Consider the following 22,844-nt stretch of genomic DNA (forward strand, 5'->3'; position numbering starts at 1 on the left):
GCAGAGCACTTTATTATATGCTCCCAAACTCACTATGTCAAGCTTCCTCACATGACTCCTCCTCTCTCTCACTCCCCGGTCTATTTGTCTTATGGGACTCCAACCCCAGTGTCCCACTTGATGGTTCTTTATTTGTCACACCTTTTACTTGGTATAATTTTAGTATCCTTACTCTCATTTCACAGTTGGAAAAACTGAGGTATAGAGAAGCTTGTTATGGGAAGTAATTGCAAAGAAGCTGATTTGAGAACCCAGGAGAACTCTTAACTGATTCCACAAATCAATTTGTTAAATGAATTCTCCTTCTAGCAGACTATTGTCCTGCCCACTGTATTCTGCTTCTCTGATGCTTTCAATCACCTTTCCCACACCCCCCCCCACCCCGTCTCTCTTTTTTGCTTCTATTTCCATATTAGATTCCCCTCCTTCCAACCCCCTCCTGTGGTCAACTTCACTTTCTCCTTCCTGGCTATTTGTCCCTCTGGATTTTCCTTCTCTTCTCCAAACCTGCTTGCTTGCCTGCCTGCCTCGCTTCTGACTCGAGTTCTTCCATGGAAGTGAGGTTCTGCACTCACCTCTTTTCACCTCTGGGTTCTCCTTTCTGGCTACCCTGTCAAGTTCTTCCACCTGTCACAGTACTGAGGACCCATCTAAGGGTAAAAACCCTTTTTATTTCTCTCGCTGTTCTTGTTAGAAACAAATAGGTCCCTTTTGTTCCAGGGTCTTGAGGACTACCTCTCCTTTTTCTTTAGAGGCTTCCTTAAAGATTCTATCCTCTTCTTCCACATAGCCATGATGCTGTTGCTTCACAGCTAGCCCATATCTCCTTTGGCTGCCCCTTGGGGCTGTCAGCTCCTTGTAGATGGCCAGTGTTTCAGTAGGGGAAGTACTAGAAACGCTGCTGAACCCAGAGACAAAGGAAAAAAAAAGCTCTCTGAGAAGATGAAGAAAACCAATAGAAGTGGGGCATTTTGCTCCATTCTCTGGGTCAGGTCATTTCAGGTGTACAATGAATAGAAGCAAAGGTACTAAATCCTGTTTCCTTTCCCCCCTACATTGTTTGGGTCACAGCTCCTTCATATTCCCTTCTTCCCCGCCTCCTCCCAGATGAATGATTTTAAAAGCAGTATAAAATTTGGATTCTAGCTTTTGGGACTATAACTTTCTGTGCTTGATTGTTTTAATTTTTATTTTTTATGCTATTTGTTAAGCACTATGTGCCAGGCACTGTACTAAGCACTGGGGTACATAAAAATTAATCAGGTTGGCCCCATTCCATGCCCCAAATGGGACTCAGTCTTAATCCACATTTTACAGATGACAGAACAGAGGCCCAGAGAAGTTAAGTGCCATGCCCAAGGTCACCCAGCAGACAAGTGGCAGAGTCGGGATTAGAACCCAAGTCCTTCTGACTCCCAGGTCCATGCAGACTCTTCAGTTGTCATTCCTAGGAACACAACCTTCTCCCTATCTCTAATAGGTGTAACCTTTGGGTATGGATATGAGTCTTTGCCTGGTGCTGTCAGAAAGTCTCAGGAGTCAGGAAGTCCATACCTTTGCTCAATTCAAAATGCTACACTGTTACTAGGATGCAATATTCCTGCAACATTTGCAGAAAAATCCTCTTCAAGATATTCCTATTTAGAGTGCTGTCATTTCCAGGTTCCACTGATGTACCCATAACTTTTAGTTTCCTTTCTAGGGAGTTTTCCCTATTAAGAATTTCTAGGGGATATGTCCCTTGAAAAACATTCCAAGAGGGCTTCACATGATTGGGATGGGTGGACAGAGACTGTTCCATCAGCAGAACTTGAGGGCAACAGGAGCCAGGATGTGTTTCGAAGTCTAACGAACTTAGCAAAAGCAGAAAAGGGATTGGTTGCAACCATGACATTATACAAGTGTTGAAAATTGTTTTTTTCCAGATTTCAAGATCAGTTCTGTTGGTACTTCCACAGGGAGTAGGATTTTTAAATTCTGACTGCCAAAGGGAAAAAAGTTGAAAAGGATTTTTTCAGTGATTCCCGGGTTGTGTGGTCTGCTGCTGTCTGTATTATTTCATTGGGATCACATTAGAAGTTCCAAATTTTGCAGGGGGTGACAATCATTGGGATTTTTTTTTTAAATCCCCCATTAAATGGCAACTCCTTTCCTTTCTTCTCCAGAACCCATTGCAATGAATTGCATTTGGACTTGGAAGGCATTCTCACTTGCTGCAAACACTATCAGCACTGGAGAATCTGGTTCAGATGACCTTCACAGACACTGTTGTCCTTAATGGGGGCAAAACCCATCTCTAGCATCAAGGCCCCCGGGGGCTGAGCCTTGATTCTAATAGCTGATTTGCCAGCCTTTAATCTTGGAAAGGCATTGTGCTTGGAAATACTCCTCCTCTGGCTTTTCACATCTAGATGGTAGAGATTAGAGCTGCTAAAAGCCGTTTTCGGGAAGAGCTGCTGAAGGGCTGGAGAGGAACAATTCTCCGGCGGGAGCTTGGTCCTCTTCCGATTCCGAATTTGCCACCCCCACACTCTGGGTTCCCGTAGCTGTCGTATTTTGTTAAGCGCTTACTACATATCAAGTACTGTACTCAGCGCAGGGTAATCAGATAGGACAGAGTCTCTGTTTCCTACGGGACTAAGTCTAATTAGCTCTGCTTTCTCGAGTTTACAGAAGCTCTACACTGTAAACTCGTCGAGGGCAGGGAACGTGTCAGGCACCTCAGTTGTAGTATACTCTCCCGAGCGCTTAGAACAGTGCTCTGCACACAACAGGCGCTCAATAAATACCATTGATGATGATGGAGTCGCCGCGTAACCCGGTTGAACGATTAGAATTTCCCACTTTCCCTAATCCCCGTTCTTAAATGATCCTGACACTGTCGGTCTGGTTAGCGGTTCAAACCACATCCCTCAGTTCGCGACAACCGGAGCGGGGTGTTCTGCTCCTCCTAAGGACCCCGGAGTCCTATTTCGCCCAGCTCATCTGTCTCTCCTCCTGTCAACCAGATCAGAAAAAGGGAGCGGGGTGAAATCCAAACGCTCCAGGCGCGGGGCAGGGGAGGAGGAGGGGCGTGAACAGGTGCAGGCGAGGAAGATATAATAATAAATGATAATAATGATGGCATTTGTTAAGCGCTTACTATGTGTCAAGCACTGTTCTAAGCACTGGGGTAGAAACAAGGTAATCAGGTTGTCCCACGTGGGGCTCACAGGCTTAATCCCCATTTGCCAGATGAGGTAACTGAGGCACAGAGAAGTGAAGAGGTTTGCCCACGATCGCACAGCAAACAAGTGGCGAAGCCGGGATTAGAACCCACGACCGCTGACTCCCAAGCAGGCTCTTGCCAGTAAACCACGCCATGCAAGGACCGGTCCGGAGGCGGCGGGTCCGTCCAGAGTGTCCATTCCTCTCCCTGGCAGCAGGGAAAACCAACCTGGCTCACCTGGGCCACCCGGCGTCATGTGGGGTTATTTTTATTACCAAATAATTGTGGTATTCGTTAAGCGCTGTGTGCCAGGCTCTGTACTAGGCGCCGGGGCGGATAGAAGCAAATCGGGTTGGACTCAGTCGCTGTCCCACCTGGGGCTGACAGTTTCACTCCCCATTTTTCAGATGAGGTAACTGAGGCCCAGAGAATAATACTAATACTAATATTGGTACTTGTTAAGCGCTTACTTTGTGCCAAGCACTGTTCTAAGCGCTGGGGTAGATACAGGGTAATCAGGTTGTCCCTCGTAGGGCTCACAGTCTTCATCCCCGTTTTACAGATGAGGTAACTGAGGCACAGAGAAGTGAAGTGACTCGTCCCAAGTCACACAGGTGACAAGTGGCAGAGCCGAGATTAGAACCCACGACCTCTGACTCCCAAGCCCGGGCTCTTTCCACGGAAGTAAAGCGACTTGCCCAAGGCCACCCAGCAGACGAGTGGCCGAGGCGGGATTAGAACCCACGACCCCCTGCCCCCCAGGCCCACTATTCCCACCCAGCCTCTCCCGCCTCCAGGCAGGCCGGGGGCTGGTGGCCCGCAACCCCTCCCCGTCGCCCGGTCCCTCTCACCTATGATGATGGCACAGGCGCTCACCAGCCCGATCTCCTTTTTGAGCGTCACCCTGTCGGGGCCGGGCGGGCTGGGCGGGCTGGGCGAGGCGCGGCTCGGCCCGGACTCCTGGGTCTCTCCGGCCATGGCTTCGCCGCCGCTTCCCCGCGTCCCGTCTGCGCCCCGGCGATGAAAGCGCTGCGCTCTTCGCAGCCCCCAGCGCCAGCGCATGCGCCGCCGCCCTCCCTCCGGCCGCTTTGCAGGCTGCACCGGTGCTGCTGCACTGGTGCCGCCGCAGCTGCCCCAGCCGGAGTGCCCACCGGCGCACCTGGAGCTGGGGGCGGGGCTGCCCATGAGGCCTGAAGCGGGGAGGAGGCAGGGATGGACCTCTCCCCTTCCTCCTCTCCGCCAATAATCATAATGATGGTGTTGGCTCAGTGCTCACTATGTGCCAAGCACTGTACTAAACACCGGTGTAGAGACAAGCTAATCAGGTGGTCCCTCATACGCTCACAATCTTAACCCCCATTTTCCAATCGAGGTAACTGAGGCTAAGAGAGGTTAGGTAACTTGGCCAAAGTCGCACGGCAGGCAATAAGAATAATAATTGTGGTATGTGTTAAGCCCTTACTATGTGCCAGGCACTGTACTAATGTGGCTGGGGTGGATACAGGCAAATTGGGTTGGACACAGCCCCGTCCCACGTGGGGCTCACAGTTTCAATCCCCATTTTCCAGTTGAGGGAACAGGGGCACAGAGCACTGAAGTGGCTAGCGCAAGGTCACATAGCAGACAAGTGGTGGAGGCAGGATTAGAACCCACGTCCTCTGACTCCCAAGCCCGTGTTCTTTCCACTAGGTTATGCTCCTTCTCTGCCTTCCCACTTTCATTCCCCCACCTCATAATAATAATAACAATAATATTTGTTAAGTACTTACAATGTGACAGGTGCTGTATTGAGCTCTGGGGCGGATCCAAGCAAGTCAGGTTGGGCACAGTCCCTGTTTTGCAAAGTGTTCACAGTCTTCTTCCCAAGTTTACAGATGAGATGACCGAGGCACAGAGAAGTGAAATGTCTTGCTCAAGGCCACACAGCAAGCAAGTGGCAGAGATGGGATTAGAATCCATGACCCATGATATCCATTTTTTGGGGGGTGGGAATGGGTAAGGACTAAGGTCAGACTTTGGGGAGTTCCCTCACGGCCCCAAGTGTGATACCCGCCTGAATGGGATGGGCTGAGCAGTCATCACCTGTTTGGATTTAAAGGATGTGTGGATGACTCTTCCAGCGCTGGGATTCCAGGAAACCTTTGGAGAGTTTTCATTTTCTGTACCTAAGATCCTTCCCACCTCCGTGTCATCCCCCCACCGCTCCTGCCCTCCCACTTCCCTTTATTTTCCAAGAAATTCTGGAACACAGAGGGACAGCTTCGTGTCAGAGATGGAGACCATGCTGCCAAGCAGGAGAGCAGCCCCAGCAGGATCTGCATGGAGGGGGACTACAGTTTGGGCTAAAACGACTAAGGATGCAAAACTGAGAGTCTGGATGACCAAGTTTAAGCCTTGTGTTATCACTAACCTGGTGTACTTCATTTAACCTTTCCAACCTCAGTTTCCCCATAATACAATATTTGCTCTTCATTATTTCCCCTTCATTATTTCCCTCAAGCGTACTGAAATAAAATCAAGCACTTCAAAAGTGTAAGTATGGTCATCAATGTCACCTAAGCCTTTGGTAGTCAAATTCAATCAGTCTCTACCTGCTGATGACTTTGATTTGGATTGGGAAGTGGTTGACAGGGAAGCACTTAGAACTGCAATTATAGGTAGCAGGCTACATCAGCAAGAGTTGGCTAACTCTAACCCTAATTAGAGCTTTTGGTCCAGTATGTGACAATCAACCAGGGACCCTTTAAAGTGCTTAGGTGATCTTGGAGAGAAACCGAGGCACACTGGGGAAGCACCATGGCATATTGGATAGACCATAGGCCTGGGAGTCAGAAGGTCATGGATTCTGATCCCGGCTCCACCACTTGTCTTCTGTGTGACCTTGGGCAAGTCACTTCACTTCTCTGTGCTTCAGGTACCTCATCTATAAAATGGGGATTGAGACTGTGAGCCCCATGGAGGGTAGGGACTGTGTCAAACACGATTTGCTGGCATCCCCCCACCCCCCCGCGGTGCTTAGTACAGTGCCTGGCAAATAATAGGCACTTAACCAACACCACAATTATTATTATTATTATTATTTACCTGGAGTGATCCTTCAGGGAGCTACTGAGTAGTAAAAAATGACAGCCAGAAAAGTTCACTCTTGATTTTCTGCTATGGAACAGGGCAGCTTTGTCAACATGTAATGTTTGAAGACACTTGCCTAAACACAAGTGTCAAGGGCAGTGCATGAAGGGACCAGAAAATGCTTGTGCAGGGCATCCTTTAAAGCAATTAAGGGAGTCAGATGTGTTTACATGTCTTGGAATTTTCTCGGGAGTCAGTAGCACTTCACATGGGAAATATTGGATGATACTTTGCCACTCTGATAGCAGTGGAGATGCATATTACTGGAGCAAAGTTAGCAGAGGGGTTGGCTAAGACAGCCCAGATGTCCAAGGAAGCTAAGGGGGGGGTGGGGGGGGGAGAAGGGGAGGGCATGAGGAGGAAAGGGTAAGTAAACAGTACACTCTTGTTCTGGGTTCAGGACTATTACACGCTCATCTATCCATTCTGATGACTAGGAGAGTGAAATTATTCAAGTTTATTCAAGTTTATATGGTTTGTTAAAATGTTAGTTTTTGAGTTATGAAATGTTAAAAGCATACTGAGTTTTCCTTTTCATGCAAAATAAGCAAAATATGAAAAAAATATTGACTTTCCTAGGTTCAGCTTAATATTTAAACATCTGAACTAGTGAAACTTTAACAAAATCAGCAGCAATCTAAGCTTTGCAAAAAGTACCTTGAAGAACTGATTTAAAGAGATAACCACAGTCACTTTGTACTACAATATAAGCACTAGGCATACCACTAGCTTGAAGTCGATTTGAATCAGAGGACAGAGAAAACTGGCTCATCCTGAGATTAGTCATAATACCATGTTGGGAAAAAAATGGTAAAACAATGTTTATTTTTTTGCAATGCATTTCAATGCTGAATGGTTCCTCCCCACCCCTGCCATTCGCATGCCCATTTAGAAAGCTGTGGGGCTTGTTTTGTTTAGAAACCAATATAGTCCTTTGGCTCAAGGACAGGTAAATATGGAACCTTAATGCCTTCTAGTCTCTATGTAACCTTCAGCCATCCTTGACATGGCTCTGAAAAGCATCTAGATCTCTGAAGGAACTTGGGATCACTAACTATTTTGGGTGTCACAAAATCACACATCCAAACTTTTTTGTGTTTTATTTGTAAATTTTGTGTGTGTATGTGTATGTGTGTCTTTGTAGAGAAAGAAGACTCAGAAGAATGGTTTTGCATCTATAGTCTTCTTAACTTGTAAATTAGGTCAATTCAAACATTTTCAAATCACATTTTTATTTGATATTTCAGCACAATGCAGATGGTTTGAATATTTTCTTGAAATGTTTGGGACTTGAATGCAGCTAACTTACCTTTCTCTTCTATGAATCGACACCTTATCTTGGCAAGAGAGTTTGCAATCACTGATGAAGCTAAGAGCTAGGCCACAATAATAATTATTCTTATATAGGATTACCCATAAGGAAAGGTCTAAGGCAAAGCATCAGGCAAAGTCTATTGACCTGAGCTGGGCAGCAGTGGCATGGGAAAGGCTCAAAGGCAGATGATCAAAATGTTGATCAGACAATGGCAGAGACTCAAGTTTTTACTGCATGGAGGAAGGTAAGGGTAAACCACTTCCGCATCTATACCAAGAAAACTCTATGGATGCACATACCGGAACAACTCTATGACCGAAGATGGGACGTTCGGAAAAGGGTGAATCCATGGAGTCTCCATGGATTGGAAGCAACTCGATGACAGTTGAAAACTAAGAAATTTACCTTTGGAGCCGATCAAATCAAAACCAAAATGCCTAATATTACACTTCAAAATTCTCCACCGATAGATTCTTCCTACTCCCTGATTTGTGCTCGCCTCTCCAATTGAAGTAATCTAGTTAGGAGTCCCTTCCACGTGATGCTCCTGCTTCTCAGCCATTCCCCTGCAGGGGGCATCTTCTCTTCTCTTTGTCAACCTCTACTCAAACACCAGTCAAAGCCAGCATTCCCCAGGAAACCTTCCCAGGTTATCCCAAGTGAGTGGGATCACAACTATTCCTCCCCGATCAGGCTTCTACTGCTTGCACATTATGGCTTGTCTTCTCTTATGCTGTCAAGTCATCTCTGACCCAGAGTGACATCATGGACACATCTCTCCCAGAACACCCCGCCTCCATCTGCAATTGTTCTGGTAGTGTATCCATAGAGTTTTCTTAGGAAAAATACAGAAGTGGTTTACCATTGCCTCCTTCTGTGCAGTTAAGCTTGAGTCTCTGCCCTTGACTCTCTCCCATGCCACTGCTGCCCAGCATAGGTGAGTTTTGATTTGTAGCAGATTGCCTTCCACTCACTAGGTACTGCCCAAGCTAGGAATGGAATGGTTATGTCTCTGCTTGACTCTCCCTCCCAAAGGCAAGACTGGTAGAGTACTAGATACTCTCCAGGTGCGACCCTGAGTGGGGACATTATGCCTACCTATTTTTTTTGTGTTGTCCTATCTCTCCTTCCATTGGATTGTAGAGTTCCCTAAAGACAGGACAGAGTCCTTATTAGAATTTCTTTTTAATCCCCTCAGCACCTAGAACAATGCCCTGTATCATTCAGAGTTAGCCTTGTTCAATGGAGTTAAATGAATGAATAAATTAATGAATGGAGAGGACAAAATTCAAGATGAAACTCATATCTCACTTCTTAAGTTACTAGAAATACTGCAAAAATTGGAATTTGGAATTAATTCTAAACCATTCTAATTCTAAAAATTAATTCTAGAGAAGCAATGTTACCTAGTGGATATAGTATGGACCTGGGAGTCAGGAGGACCTGGATTCTAATCCCAGCTCTGCCACTTGTCTGCCGTGTGATCTTGGACAAGTCCTTTCACTTCTCTGTGTCTCATTTATCTCATCTATAAAATGGGGATTGAGACTGTGAGTCCTATGTGGGACAGGGACTATGTCCAACCTGATTGGCTTATATCCACCCTTACCCTTCTGACTCCCAGGCCCATGCCCTATCCACTACGCCATTCTGCTTCTGTTTTGACTATATGAGTAATTGTCAGAAATATCCATGCTCTGACGAAGAGGTCATCTTTCTTCATCCTCATCAACCATCTGTCCTAGGTCTTGGGGTTCCATATTAGAGTGCAAACATGGTCCCAGCCCTCACGGAAGCTTCCAGTTAAAGGGAGGACACAACACGACCTATTATAAATAAATCTGTGAATAGTCGGATTTGGCCAGATGGTTAATGACCAAACCATTTTAAACCCCCCAAGCCTATTTCTAAAAGAGAATAAATGCTCATAGGTGGTAGCTCTCCACCCCTGCTTTGGATATGATGTTCCATTGAGAAACATGAGTGGAGACTCAGAGGGTCAGAAACCCTGGCGTAGAGCTGCTGGAAAAGGCAGCAGCCACAAAAGCTCAGAGAGGTTTCCCCACAGTATCTGCCAAAAAAATGTTCTTTTTTCCCGCCCCCTTTAGGCCCAGTGCCTAAGTTTCAGTGGGCATTCTGCATTAGGATGAAGCTCCCTTTGTTATTTTCTCCTTCAGGTTGCCCCATTGGCTAATAGTTCATATCATTATGGAAAAATGCGCAAACACCGAATCTTGTCTATTTCCAATTAATAGTTATCTGAGGTTGTGCTCCTGAGGAGAGAGCTGTTTGAGAGAATCTCTGGTCTGAACATACTGTATCTACTTGAATGACGAAATGTTAGTAAGCAAAAAAAGCCAAAGTCTTTGTTGGAAGGCAAACGCTGCATAGCAACTGAAAAAGAGAAGTTTGTATCTGAAGAAGTTTGTATGTTGTTTTTTTCAATTTCTATTTCTATCCCTGTTTTCTCAGTTCTTTGAAATTTCCCTAAATGATTATTCTGGTTAGGTGCTGGGTTTTTGTTTTCCTTTTTATTTATGGGTCCCTTTATACACCAACATATTGGAAGAAATGGATAAACTCCATAGCTGGGCAGAGACGAAGACTATGTGGTCTGAATTAAACATGATTTTGTGGATTGGTTCCATGCAGTGTGTGTTTGTCTACACGGAGGGAGGGAGAGAGGGATGGGGTGCTGAGTGGGAGGTAGAGAGAGAGAGAGAGAGAGAGAGAGAGAGAGAGAGAGAACAAATTAAAAACTATGTTTTCGTTATTGGGTTCAAATAAAGAATTTGGCTGAATCTGAGAGACCTAAAATTTACTTTCTTCCCTTGTACCAAATTACATGGAATTTTTGCTACTTCTCTTACCACCTCTCCATTGCAAATTTATAAGTACAATCATCTTTTTTTACAAAAAAGTCTTCAGTGATAGTAGAGTAGCATTTAAATAACTTTGAAATATCAAAATAAATGCTGGGTACTGAAGAGAAAGCATCTAGTTTAGTAACATGAATAAATAGGATTATGAATGGCAAGGAGGAAATGAAACATTTTTCGAAGCAAAACGGAAACAATTCTATTAAGGAATCCATTTTGCAATATATTAGACCTACTTGATTCCTGTTGAGAAATTTTTATTCAATTCCTTCCCAAGTTTTTGAGCTGAGGTAGAGAATTAGAATTCTCACAAGAGTCACCTGTATATATTACATTGAATATCATCATCATCAGTAATATTAATTGAGCACCTACAATGTGTGGGACCCTATACTAGGTGCTTGCAATATACAGAGAAAAATTCAATTAAAGACAATCTCCGCCCACAAGGAGCTACCAGGCTGGTGAGGGAATATAGTTTAGGAAAAGGGACACAAAGATAAAAAAAGTATAACAAGTAATCAAGTGCCACTCACAGGGAGCAAATTTTCATTTTGAGTGAGAATTTGGGGCAGAGCTTTTAGAAAGTGTGATTGTGAAAAGGCGTGGCTGTGAGGTGATGTGGTTACTAGTTGGTGTAACTTCAACCTTCCTTATCTTTAGGGGAGCAGTGTGATCGAGTGGAAAGAGCATGGGCCTGGGAATCAGAGGACCTGGGTCCTAATCCTAATTCTGCCACTTACCTGACCTTGAGAAGTTACTTACTTCTCTGTGTCTAGGGTCCTTCAGCTGGATAATGGGGTTTCAATACCTCTTCTCCCTCCTACTTAGACTGTGATCTCCATGTCTTGTCTTATGCTGTCGAGTTGTTTCTGACCCATAGCGACACTGTGGACATATCTTTCCCAGAAAGCCCCACCTCCATCAGCACTTGTTCTGGTTGTGTATTCACAGTGCTTTTAGTAAAATATGGAAGTGGTTTACCTTGCCTACTTCCACACAGTAAACTTGATTCTCCACCCTCGACTCTCTCCCACGCTGCTGCTGCCCAGCACAGGTGCCCAAGCTAGGAATGGAATGGATATGCCTCTGCTGGATTCTCCCTTCCATAGTCGAGACTGGTAGAGTACTTGAAACTCTCCAGCTGTGATCCTGTGGGACCTGATTATCTTGTAACTGCCTCTGCACTTAGTTCAGTGCTTGGCCATATAGTAAGCGCTTAACAGATACCATAATTATTACTATTATTCTTATCCTGAGACCACTTCTAGCTTGGCCCTGAGCCCAAAGAGGGGAGACAGGGGTCCTGGCAGTGTCCAGCCTGGCCCGGGGAAAGCACTACCTCCTGACAGAGGACAGAAAATAGAGTCAACATCTTGGCTCCACTCTGGCCCCCATTAGGCCTCAATTTGAGAAGTAGCATGGCCTACTGGATCAAGCACAGGCCTGGGATTAGAAGGACCTGGGTTCTAATCCCAGCTCTGCCATTGGTCTGTTCTGTGGCACTTCTCTTTGCCTCAGTTACCTCATCTGTAAAATGGGGATTAAGGCAGTGAGCCCCACGTGAGAAATGGATTGTGTCCAATCTGATTACCTTGAATCTTCCCCAGCACTTAGAACAGTGCCTAGCACATAGTATGCACTTCCAATCATATTTATTGAGCACTGACTGTGTGCAGAACACTGTACTAAGTGCTTGGGAGAGTACATTATAACAATAAACAGACACATTCCCTGCACACAATGAGTTTATAGTCTAGAGGACGCGCTAACAAATATCATTAAAAAAGGAGTGAGGGGAGCAGGTGTAGCTGGATGAGGTGCTCTAGGCTATTTGGCAAATTTACTCCAAGCAGCCCCTCTGGTCTTTCTCTTCCTCAGTCCATCAACCCTGCCCAGTCCAGTAAACTAGAAGACACCAGTATGTAAAGGAGGAAATTCCCGCATCTCTTCTTGGGCAGGGACAGGTTCTGGGTGCTTTAATGGTGGCCAGTCACAACTGCCCTGCCCCTTCCTTCCAGATGGACCTTATACTGCTCCTACCCTCCACTGGAGAACCCTAAAGTCTTTAGGATGAGACAGGATCAGGCAGAGGAGGAAGTCTAGGAGGAGACTGCTGACCACTGTCACCCCAATCTCATAGTTTAGGAGGTGCTAGATGTGGGGACTGGAGTTGTTCCATGAGGCAAGTAAGGATTGGGGTAACTACAAGGATACAAGGTTAAAAAAGAGGGGTGGTGAGGAACTCAGGGGGCTCATGGGAAAGGGTTCAGGTTTTGAGGCACAGAGGAGCTGTGTGGGGTATGAAAGAGTCCTGGGGAGACTAGAGTGAGTGGGAAAGGGGAGTAGGAGGTGGGGAGGAGGAAGAGTTGAGTAATGAAAAATAAATGCAGGCATACACCAGTTTACAGCTCGTGTGGGCAGGGAACACGTCTATCAGCTGAGTTGTATTGAACTCTCCCACGTGCTTAGTAAAGTGCTCTGCACACAGTAAACACTCAATAAAACGATTGATTGATTGATTGATTACAGTCACCCCCATGGTACATACAATCTGGAGACGCTGCCATTATGGTTCCTCATCTCCACAATCCAGTGCATCATTACACGATGCCAAAACAATTGAAGCAGATATGGTCTCTTCACCACCAGCTAAGATTTGGGATTAAGGAATCTTGCACCAATCTTAAAGACAGCAGGTAAAATTACAGAAATGATTGAATAAGACCCTGTTGGAAAGAGGAATTCAGAAATGGGAAGGGATAGTGGGTGGGAGTTAACTAGTGATAAGGTACTTTATGAAGATAAGAAAAAGGTTGTTTAATCTAAACTGGACAATTTTTTATGGTATTTGTTAAGTGCTTATTATATGCCAGGCATTGTACTAAGCACTGGGGTAGATACAAGCTTATCAAGTTGGACCCAGTCTAACTCCCACATGAGGGTCACAGTCTTAATCCCCATTTACAGATGAGAGAATTGAGGTAGAGAGATGTGAAATGACTTGTCCAAGGTCAAACAACAGATAAGTGGCAGAGTCAGGATCAGAATCCAGGTCCTTTTCACTCCCTGACCTGGGCTCTGTCAATTAGGAAACACTGCTTCTCTATTTTTCTTGAAGACAAATTCTTCAACAAAGTTGAAAAATCCCTACACAGTCAACAGAACAAGGACTCATGGTAAAACTAAAACCTCTAATGAATTAATGTTGTATTCTTACACTTTAAATTACTTTAATAACAATTGAACAATAATCTAGTGATGCTTGATGAACTAATATATTGCACATAACTAAATTTCATAGTATTTTCTCAGAGGTTTTGGAATGGAAAGTAAACCCCTCAGTATAGCTCCTCATTATAGAGACACATTTTCAAGGAGCACATCATGGTCATACTACTGGATACACCTGAAAAATAAAAAGTCTCATGTGGTCTAAAATCAAGGTTGGAACCTAAAAAATGTCTGTCACCAGGGAGAGGAAGATAAGCAATTTCGTCGGCATCTATCTTTCAGTCAATCAATGGTATTTATTAAGTGCTTACTGTGAGCAGAATACTATACTAAGTCCTTGGAATCAATCAATCAATGATACTTATTGAGCACTTACTATGTACAGAGCACTGTACTAAGCATTTGGGAGAGTACAATACAACAGAAGTAGCACATTTCCTATCTATAGTGAGTATAATGTATAGTGAGTTTACAGCCTAGAGGGGGAGGCAGACATTAAAATAAGTTACAAATATGTACATAACTGTTGTGGGGCTGAGGGTGGGATGAATATCAAGTGCCCAAAGGGTACAGATACAGATACCTTGTTTCTGGCTCCCTCCCTTTTGCCTTTATACATTCACAAGCCTCCTCTTCCTCCATTCTAAAAAAAGTCTCTCCCACCTAAATCCTTTGAACAGGGTACCTTCACCAGGTGTTTCCAATCCCACTCCCCTCCAAGAATATGCATCCAGATTTGACTCATTTCACCTTCCTTGCCAAAAGTATTCGAACTGTTGCTTTGTCCGTAGGCTCCTTGCTTTAAGGGGTACAAAAGGCCCCTCCTGCACAAGAGCTCTGCAACAGGGAGCAGGACTAGCCCGAAGTGGTGGTGGGGACACAGGTCAACTTCACTCTCAGGTGGCCCTTTCCACTTCCCTTTCCCCAAATAAACCCTTGGTGATGTTCCCTCCCAACTGGACAGCAACATTCTCAAGAAAGCCCTGGGGGTACCCTGAAATTGAAGTGCCTAGGCTGGGAGAAGGGATTGCTAGATGTAATAATAATTATGGTATTAGTTATGGTGGTTGGGAAGACACAAGATAAACAGGGTGGAAACCGTCCCTGTCCTGTAATGGGTTCACAGTCTCAGAGGGTGAGAAAACAGACATTTAATCCCTATTTTACAGATGTGGCCCAGAAATTTAAGGGACTTGTTCAAGGTCACACACCCAACAAGTGACAAAGCCAGAATTAGAACCTTGGTCCTCTGACATCCAGGATTGTATTTGTTTTACTAGATATGCTCCTTCTTATATATTCCCAAAATTCCCATTGGTTCCTGTCCTTCCTCTCTTCCCCCACTTAACACAGCCAGGCTCTTCCAGTTCTTTGTCAGTCAGTCGATCATATTTATTGAGCACTTACTGTGTGCAGAACATTGTATTAAGTGCTTTGGCGAATACAATATAACAATATAACAGACACATTCCTGCCCACTCAGAGTTTACAGCCTACAGTGAGAGATAGACATTAATATCTATTTTGGGTATTTAATGGTTTTCTAATGGTTTTCTTCTGGATCTCTCTTTAGCCTCTGATGCATGAAGCACCTGCAACTCTTGATCTTTCTGATCTTGGTTTCAAAGGTTTCCTGTATGCATCCTGGTTGAAATTGTCCCCTGATGCCCCAGGAAAGCCTTTTTATCTCCTGTCCAGGACCCCAAGGTTACAGGGTACAAGGATTTCAGGGAAACCCCAAGGATGGTGATTTCAAAGAGCTGCAGGAGGTGTGGGTCGAGTAGAGAGGCAGGGAAGGGTGGAGAGGAGTGGGTGGGTGGAGTAAAGGAATATATTAAAAAAATGCTTACCTGGCTGGCCGGTGAAATCAATTAGAAGAGCTGCAATGTAAAATCATCTCCAGTGGGCGCTGACTGGAATAGGGGAAGGGTGGGGGCTTAGGGCAATGACATCTTCCAATCCCTTCTACCTGCCTGGGCACTCTGGTTCCAGAAATGCCCCTCTCCACCCCAGGGCTTTTTGTTTCAATCCAGGTTCTCCTTCTACCTTTCTGACTCCCTCTTCACCTTCCTTACTGACTCCTCCTTTTCTCACCTTTGAGGCTCAGTACTTTGCTCCTTTCTCTTTACATTCACAATTTTGGAGGTGCATCTGCTGGCATCCTCTCTCTTATTTAGCGTGGGTCCCTGAGCTTAGTAAATTTCATGACTACTACTACCACCACTCTGATAGATGAAGTATCTCATCAAAACTGACAAGCAAGCCTTGATCCTGTCACTGCTGGTGTAACCAAGGTACACAGGGCTTGAGGCAAATGGCGGACTGAAGACTGTACACGTGTGGTGGCTTTATAGGACTTAAAGCCAACTTTCACTAGCACATTTCTCCCTGGTCTGTTCTGACAAGGCTGAATAACCAAATGGCAGATCTCATGCTAAAAGGTTACTGAGACACAAGTTCACAAACACTATTACTACATAGTTTAAATTACTACCTTTGACTCTGACCTCTCCCCTGTTCTCCAGTCTGGTATTTCTTCCTTTCTTCCTTTTTTTTAAATGCACTGTTCTAAGCACTGGGGTAGATACAAGTTAATCACTCAGTCAATCATATTTATTGAGTGCTTACTGCACTTATTGAGCCCTGTATTAATACTCCCTGCCCACAATGAGCAGGGAGTCTAGAGGGGGAGACAGACATTAATATAAATAAATAAATGACGGATATATACATTAGTGCTGTGAGGTTGGGAGGGGGATGAATGAAGGGAGCAAGTCCCTGCCTACAATGAGCTTACAGTCTAGAGGGGGAGAAAGACATTAGTATAAATAAATAAATTACAGATACATACATAAGTGCTGAGGGGCTGGGAGGGGGGGATGAATAAAGTCAGTGGTGTTTCAGTGGGACCCCAGCTATCTGAAACTGGTTCCTAGTGCTGAAATGCAGTTGTTGTGAAGTTACCTTCCTGAACAAGAAATAGAATTGGTGAAGACACAAAGAAAGTGGTTTTAATGGTCTCAGTCACTAGCAATTATTTCACAGGAGTTAAGGCTGACTGGCTCCTCTCCAGCCAAAATGGCATTAGAGAATAATGCAAAGTGAACTAGGACTAATCCAACTCAGAAAGTGTAAAGTACAATTCTTTTATTGGATTGTCTCTGGAAGGAAGTTAATGCCCAAAAGAGAGAATCAAAGCTATGCTTTGTGAGGTGACAAACGTTCTTTCTCTGTGAATTTCTCTTCTAATAGCCTGCCCCTTTGGTCAGAGAACCATGAACTGATTAAGGTACAGTGATTTCTAAAATTACCCCAGCCCTCCCAGGGGGAGGGGGCTGAGATGTAGAGATCCCATTTTAAGGGATGAAATGCCGAGGATTTTGGCTAAGATCTGGATTTGATGATAAATTGGCAAATATTTTCCAACTAAATTTTCTGACTAAACTATGCTTCAGTGGCTAGGGTTTCATTTACCCTAAGATCTTAACAGGTAAGATGATGGCATTTTGTGGAAAAGGTGGTGGAGGGGATGGGGAAGCAGTTTGGAAAATGTTCCACTAAACTGGTCGAGCAGAATGTGTGTGGCAGGGGTATGAGTGTGTGTGGGGTTGGCGGGGGTAGGTACAGACTGCAATGAAAGCCCCTAGGGTGTATACTGTGCGCTACAGGAGTTGGCAATTCTTGGCCTGGCTACGATTTCCTCTGGCTTGCCCACCACGGATTGCTGCTGCCTTTGTTGGGTCCTGTGCCACTTATTTCTCGGCTATCATCAAAAATATTTACTACGTGCTTTGAGATCTGCATTGCCACTGTTGCTGCTCCAGAGCCCAGGACTTTCCCTGCCCTCACCCCTAGGTGATGTCCTCCAGCTTCATTCTTCCTGAACAGTGAGGGATGTGATGGATGGGTTTGGGGATCCTCATTCATTCAATTGTATTTACTGAGCGCTTACTGTGTGCAGAGCACTGTACTAAGCACTTGGAATGTACAATTTGGCAACAGATAGAGACAATTCCTCCCCAGCAGTGGGCTCATAGTCTAAAAGGGGGAGACAGGCAGCAAAACCAAAAATATATAGTAATAATAATGATAATAATGATATCAGGAATAGGACTCATAAACCTGAAGAATAGAAGCTGGAGCAGGAAGCACTACAAAGCAAAAGAAGCCCCAGCCTATAAAAATTCAATAGTATTTATTGAGCGCTTACTATGTGCAGAGCACTGTACTAAGCGCTTGGAATGAACAAGTCGGCAACAGATAGAGACAGTCCCTGCCGTTTGACGGGCTTACAGTCTAGTCGGGGGAGACGGACAGACAAGAACAAGCCTATATTCACAATGTCTTCAAAGAATAATGACCACTACAGCAATGAGAGAGATGCTCAAGGATATCGATCTTTGCTAAACACGCCTTTTTTGAAGCAGAAAGTGTGACCCATATAGAGCCTATGCTTGAGCCCGTTATTGGACAGGGATTGTCTCCATCTGTTGCCAAATTGTACACTCCAAGCACTTAGTACAGTGCTCTGTACATAGTAAGCGCTCAATAAATACTATTGAATGAATGAATGAATCCTCCTCCCCTGCACCCTTCCCTAAATCAGAAGGACCACAACCTGTGTCATTCATTCATTCATTCATTCATTCATTCATTCATTCATTCATTCATTCATATTTATTGAGCGTTTACTGTTCACATACCACTGTACTAAGTGCTTGGGAAAGTACAATATAGCAATAAAGAGAGACAATCCCTGCCCACAATGACCTCACAGTGTGGGGGCCAGGATGGGGGGCGGTGGGCGGGGGGAAGAAACATCAAAACAAGTAAACAGGCATCAGTATAAGAAAATAAAATTACAGATACGTACATAAGTGCTGTGGGGCGGGGAGAGAGGGGAAGAGCAAAGGGAGCAATTTGGGGTGATGTGGAAGACAGTGGGAGATGAGGAAAAATGGAGGCTAGTCTATGTCCTCCAAGACCTGCTCTAGCGGGTGAGTGGACCTAACTGGGAATTTGAATGACTTAAGCTTTGGCTGGTCAGGTTCATTAGGCAAAGCAGCATTGACCAGTGGGAAAAGCATGGGCCTGAGACTCATAAGGACCTAAATTCTAATCCAGGCTCCAACATTTGTCTGTTATGTGACTCTAGGCAAGTCACTTCACTTCTCTGTGCCTCAGTAACCTCATCTGTAAAATGGAGATTAATACTGTGAGCCCCATGTGGGTCATGTACTCTGTCCAACCTAGTTATCTTGTATTTACCTCAGTGCTTAGTGCAGTGTCTGGCACATACCTTAAGCACTTAACAAAAATCATAATGAGCTCAAACTGTACATGGAGGTGGCTTCCCAATCATCTTGCAGATGCCACAGAGGAGAGTCTCTAACTGGGTGGTCTAAGTTCAGTGCCTGGGTGTTGGGCTGCCTCATTAAGAAGCACATGGGATGGTCCTTTGAATTCCTTTTCTCCTGGGTCCTCATTGAGAATAAATCCTGGGATTTCTATTGTAATGAGAAGAGGGTGGTATTTCCTGGACCACTTTGGGCATAAGAGGATGCAAAGGTATAAACTCCTGAAGACTTACTGTGGGGGAAGAGAAGAAAATGTAATTTAATGCAAAAATTATTATTTTGCCTTTTGAGATGTCTATACTACAAGTCTCAGTATGCTGTGGGAAGCAACCTGGTCTAGTGGACATCACATGGGCTGTGAGTCATGGGGCCTGGGTTCTAATCCAGTTCCACCACTTGGTTGTTGTATGACCCTGGGAAAGTCACTTAACTTCTCTTAGTCTCAGTTACCTCATCTGTAAAATGGGGATAAAATACCAAGACTCCCTCCCCTTTAAGCTGTGAGCTCCATGAGGGACAGGGAAAATGTCTAACCTGATTTAGTGCAGTGCTTGGCACAAGGTTAGTTCTTAACACATACCACAGTTGCGACTATTTCCTAACCTAGCATGGGCTATTAATGCTCCTATTCAGTCATGGAAATTAAAGCCTTTAAAGTGAACAAGAGCAGCTGGGGGCTGGTTCAAGGAAGGTTGCCCAGGTTTGTCAAAGGAGGACCAGTTCTGGGATATTTCAATCAATCAATCATTGGTATTCATTGACCACCTACTGTGTGCAGAGCACTATACTAAGTGCTTGGGAGAGTACAATGAAACAGAATTGGTAGACTTGCTCTGTCCACATGGAGCTTAGATTTTCACTGTGGCTTGGAGCTTACATTTATTCACAAAATAAATTGTGAATATGTACATATGTACATAAGTGCTGGGGGGCTGAGGAGGAGGTGAATAAAGGGTAGAAATCCAAGTGCATTTTTTTTTCTAAAATTATTTGGGATATCCTGCAAAATCTAGGACTCCCTTGATTAAAGTGGGATGTACAGACAGAGTGTACCGTTGCAATGTAACGATTCCACTGAGAGAAGATCTGTTTATGAGTCAGTCAGTGAAATTTATTGAGCACTTCCTATGTGTGGAGTACTCTACTAAGTTCTTAGGAGAGTATGATATATCAGAGTTGGTACACACAAGTTTATAGTTTACAGATAAAAATCTTTCATCGAGCATCCAGAAAGGACATCAGAGGACCTTGGTTTCCTGCTACCTTTTTTTTTTATGCTACATGTTAAGCACTTGCTATGTGCCAGTCACTGTACTAAGTGCCGGGATAGATACAAACTAATCACAGTCCATGTACGGCATAAGGCTCACAGTGTCAATTCTCATTTTACAGATGAGATAACTGATGCACAAAGAAAATAAGTGACTTGCTCAAGGTCTCACAGGTAGCACATTTCCCAATTCACTCTTTTTAATTTGGGGCTTCCCATTTCCTATACATGTATATTTTCCAAGTGGGTTTACTAAGCTGATAGTCTTCTACCAAGCAATTATCCCCATTCATTTTTGGTCTGTGATTATAAGAGCACTTATTGTGCTTGATGATAGGTCATCATTTTTTTGACCATCTCCTCTGTTAGAGTGTAAACTCCTTGTGCACAGGGAGTGTGTCTTCTATGGTACTTTTCCAAGTGTTTATTATAGTGATTTATACCCAGTGAGCCCTCCATAAACTACTACTGCTTTCCACAATTCACACCTTCCAAGGGTTGATTGATTGACTAAAGCATTCATTAAAGTATAATATCTCTTTGGTCTGCTATGGATCAAAATGATCCCAATTCCTTAGGGAAAAATCTAGTTCCATCTTTGGCAGTTTCTGCTCCCTTCTTGGAGGTGGAAAGAGGTCCGGTGCCACTCGAACCCAAGCAATGTAAAAATCGGTGAGGTCTAGTGGATAGAGTACAGCTCTGGGAGTCAGGAGGACCCAGGTTATTAATAATAATAATAATAATAATGTTGGTATTTGTTAAGTGCTTACTATGTGCCAAGCACTGTTCTCAGCGCTGGGGAAGATACAAGGTAATCAGGTTGTCCCACGTAGGGCTCACAGTTCTTCATCCCCATTTTACTGATGAGGTAACTGAGGCCAGAGAAGTTAAGTGGCTTGCCCAAGGTCACCCAGCAGACAAGTGGCGGAGCCGGGATTAGAATCCACGTTCTCTGACTTCCAAGCCCATGCTCTTTCCACTAAGCCACGCTGCTTCTCTATCCTCGCTCTAGCCGCTTGTCTGCCGTGTGAGCTTGGATAAGTCACTTAATTTGTCTGTGCCTCAGTTACCTCATCTGTAAAATGGAGTTTGAGACCGTGAAACCCCTGCCGAGCAGGGCCTTTGTCCAATCCGATTAGCCTGTATATCTACCCCAGCGGTTAGCGCAGTGCCTGGCCCACTGTAAGCACTTAACGAATACCATTAAAAAAATCACCGTTAGATCTGGATCGAAAACAGACGGATCTAGTAGTCAGAAAGACTTAGATTCTAATCCCAGCTCTAGCCACTTTGCTGTTTGACCTTGGGCAAGTCATTTACCGTCTCTGTAATAACAATAATAATAAAAATAACAATGTTGATATTTGTTAAGTGCTTACTATGTGCGGAGCACTGTTCTAAGAGCTGGGGTAGATACAGGGTCATCAGGTTGTCCCACGCGAGGTCCACAGTCTTCATCCCCATTTTGCAGAGGAGGTCACTGAGGCACAGAGAAGTTAAGTGACTTGCCCACAATCACACAGCGGACAAATGACAGAGTCGGGATTCGAACCCAAGCCCGGGCTCTTTCCACTGAGCCACGCTGCTTCCCTGTGCCTCGGTTACTTCAAGAGCCCCGTGTGGGACATGGACCGTCTCCAACTTGATTAGCCGGTCCCTCTCCCAGCTCTCGGCAGAGCACCGGGCCTATAGTAAGCGCTTAACAAATAGCATTAAAAAACCCCCCCAAATCCGATGAGATTGGTCCTGCGGCTTTCCCGGGGTCAATGACGGGTCCTGAGCGGGCGTTCTAGCATCTGTGCAGGAGATGGCGCCCTGTAGCCGTGGCTGGGCCTCTCCCGGGGTGCGGGGCGCTGCGGAGGGCTCGTCTTGGGGGCGGGCGGGACCCTCCACCCCAAGGCCGGGTCGGGATGCTGAATGAACCAGCGGGTCGCCATCCCCACCTCAGTAAGCGGCAGCTGGGCGGGACGGGGCTGCGGAGACCCCGCTGCCCCAGCCACCCAAACGCGCGTCTGGGAAAATTCCCGGAATTTGCCCATTTGCCCGCCGGGGAACTATAGGTCGCACGCATCCTCCTTCCTCTGCCTTCTCCTCTTTCTCCTCGTCTTAGAGAAGCGGCGTGGCTCAGTGGAAAGATCCCGGCCTTGGGACTCAGAGGTCATGGGTTCTCATCTAGGCTCCACTTGTCAGCTGTGCGATTTTGGGCGAGTCACTTCACTTCTCTGGGCCTCAGTTCCCTCATCTGTAAAATGGGGATTAAGACTGTGACCCCCACTTGGGACAACCTGATCACCTTGTATTCGCCCCCCAGCGCTTAGAACAGTACTTTGCACATAGTAAGCCCTTAACAAATACCATCTTTTTTAATTTTATCTTCCTCCTCCTCTTCATCCGCCTCCTCTTTCTCCTGCTCCTCCTGCTCCTCCTCCTTTCCCTCCTCCTTTCCCTCCTC

At 45.1% G+C, this 22,844-nt stretch overlaps 1 protein-coding gene and 1 non-coding gene across 2 annotated transcripts in view; both read right to left on the reverse strand.

Moving 5' to 3' along the window:
* SLC7A10 (solute carrier family 7 member 10) overlaps positions 1–4,249 on the reverse strand; it is a 94,851-nt gene extending 90,602 nt beyond the window's left edge. Inside the window, exon 1 of the mRNA XM_029074589.2 lies at positions 4,060–4,249. Coding sequence (XP_028930422.1) covers positions 4,060–4,186 — 127 coding nt within the window. The 5' untranslated portion in view covers positions 4,187–4,249. The remainder of the gene's footprint in view (positions 1–4,059) is intronic.
* Positions 4,250–8,599: 4,350 nt separating this feature from the next.
* LOC114815269 lies at positions 8,600–8,737 on the reverse strand. The gene has a single exon (XR_003763033.1). It is a non-coding gene; the product is annotated as a small nucleolar RNA SNORA7 (small nucleolar RNA).
* Positions 8,738–22,844: the final 14,107 nt, after the last annotated feature.

This window comes from Ornithorhynchus anatinus, chromosome 11 (assembly GCF_004115215.2).
Source record: "Ornithorhynchus anatinus isolate Pmale09 chromosome 11, mOrnAna1.pri.v4, whole genome shotgun sequence".
Lineage (NCBI taxonomy): Eukaryota > Metazoa > Chordata > Mammalia > Monotremata > Ornithorhynchidae > Ornithorhynchus > Ornithorhynchus anatinus.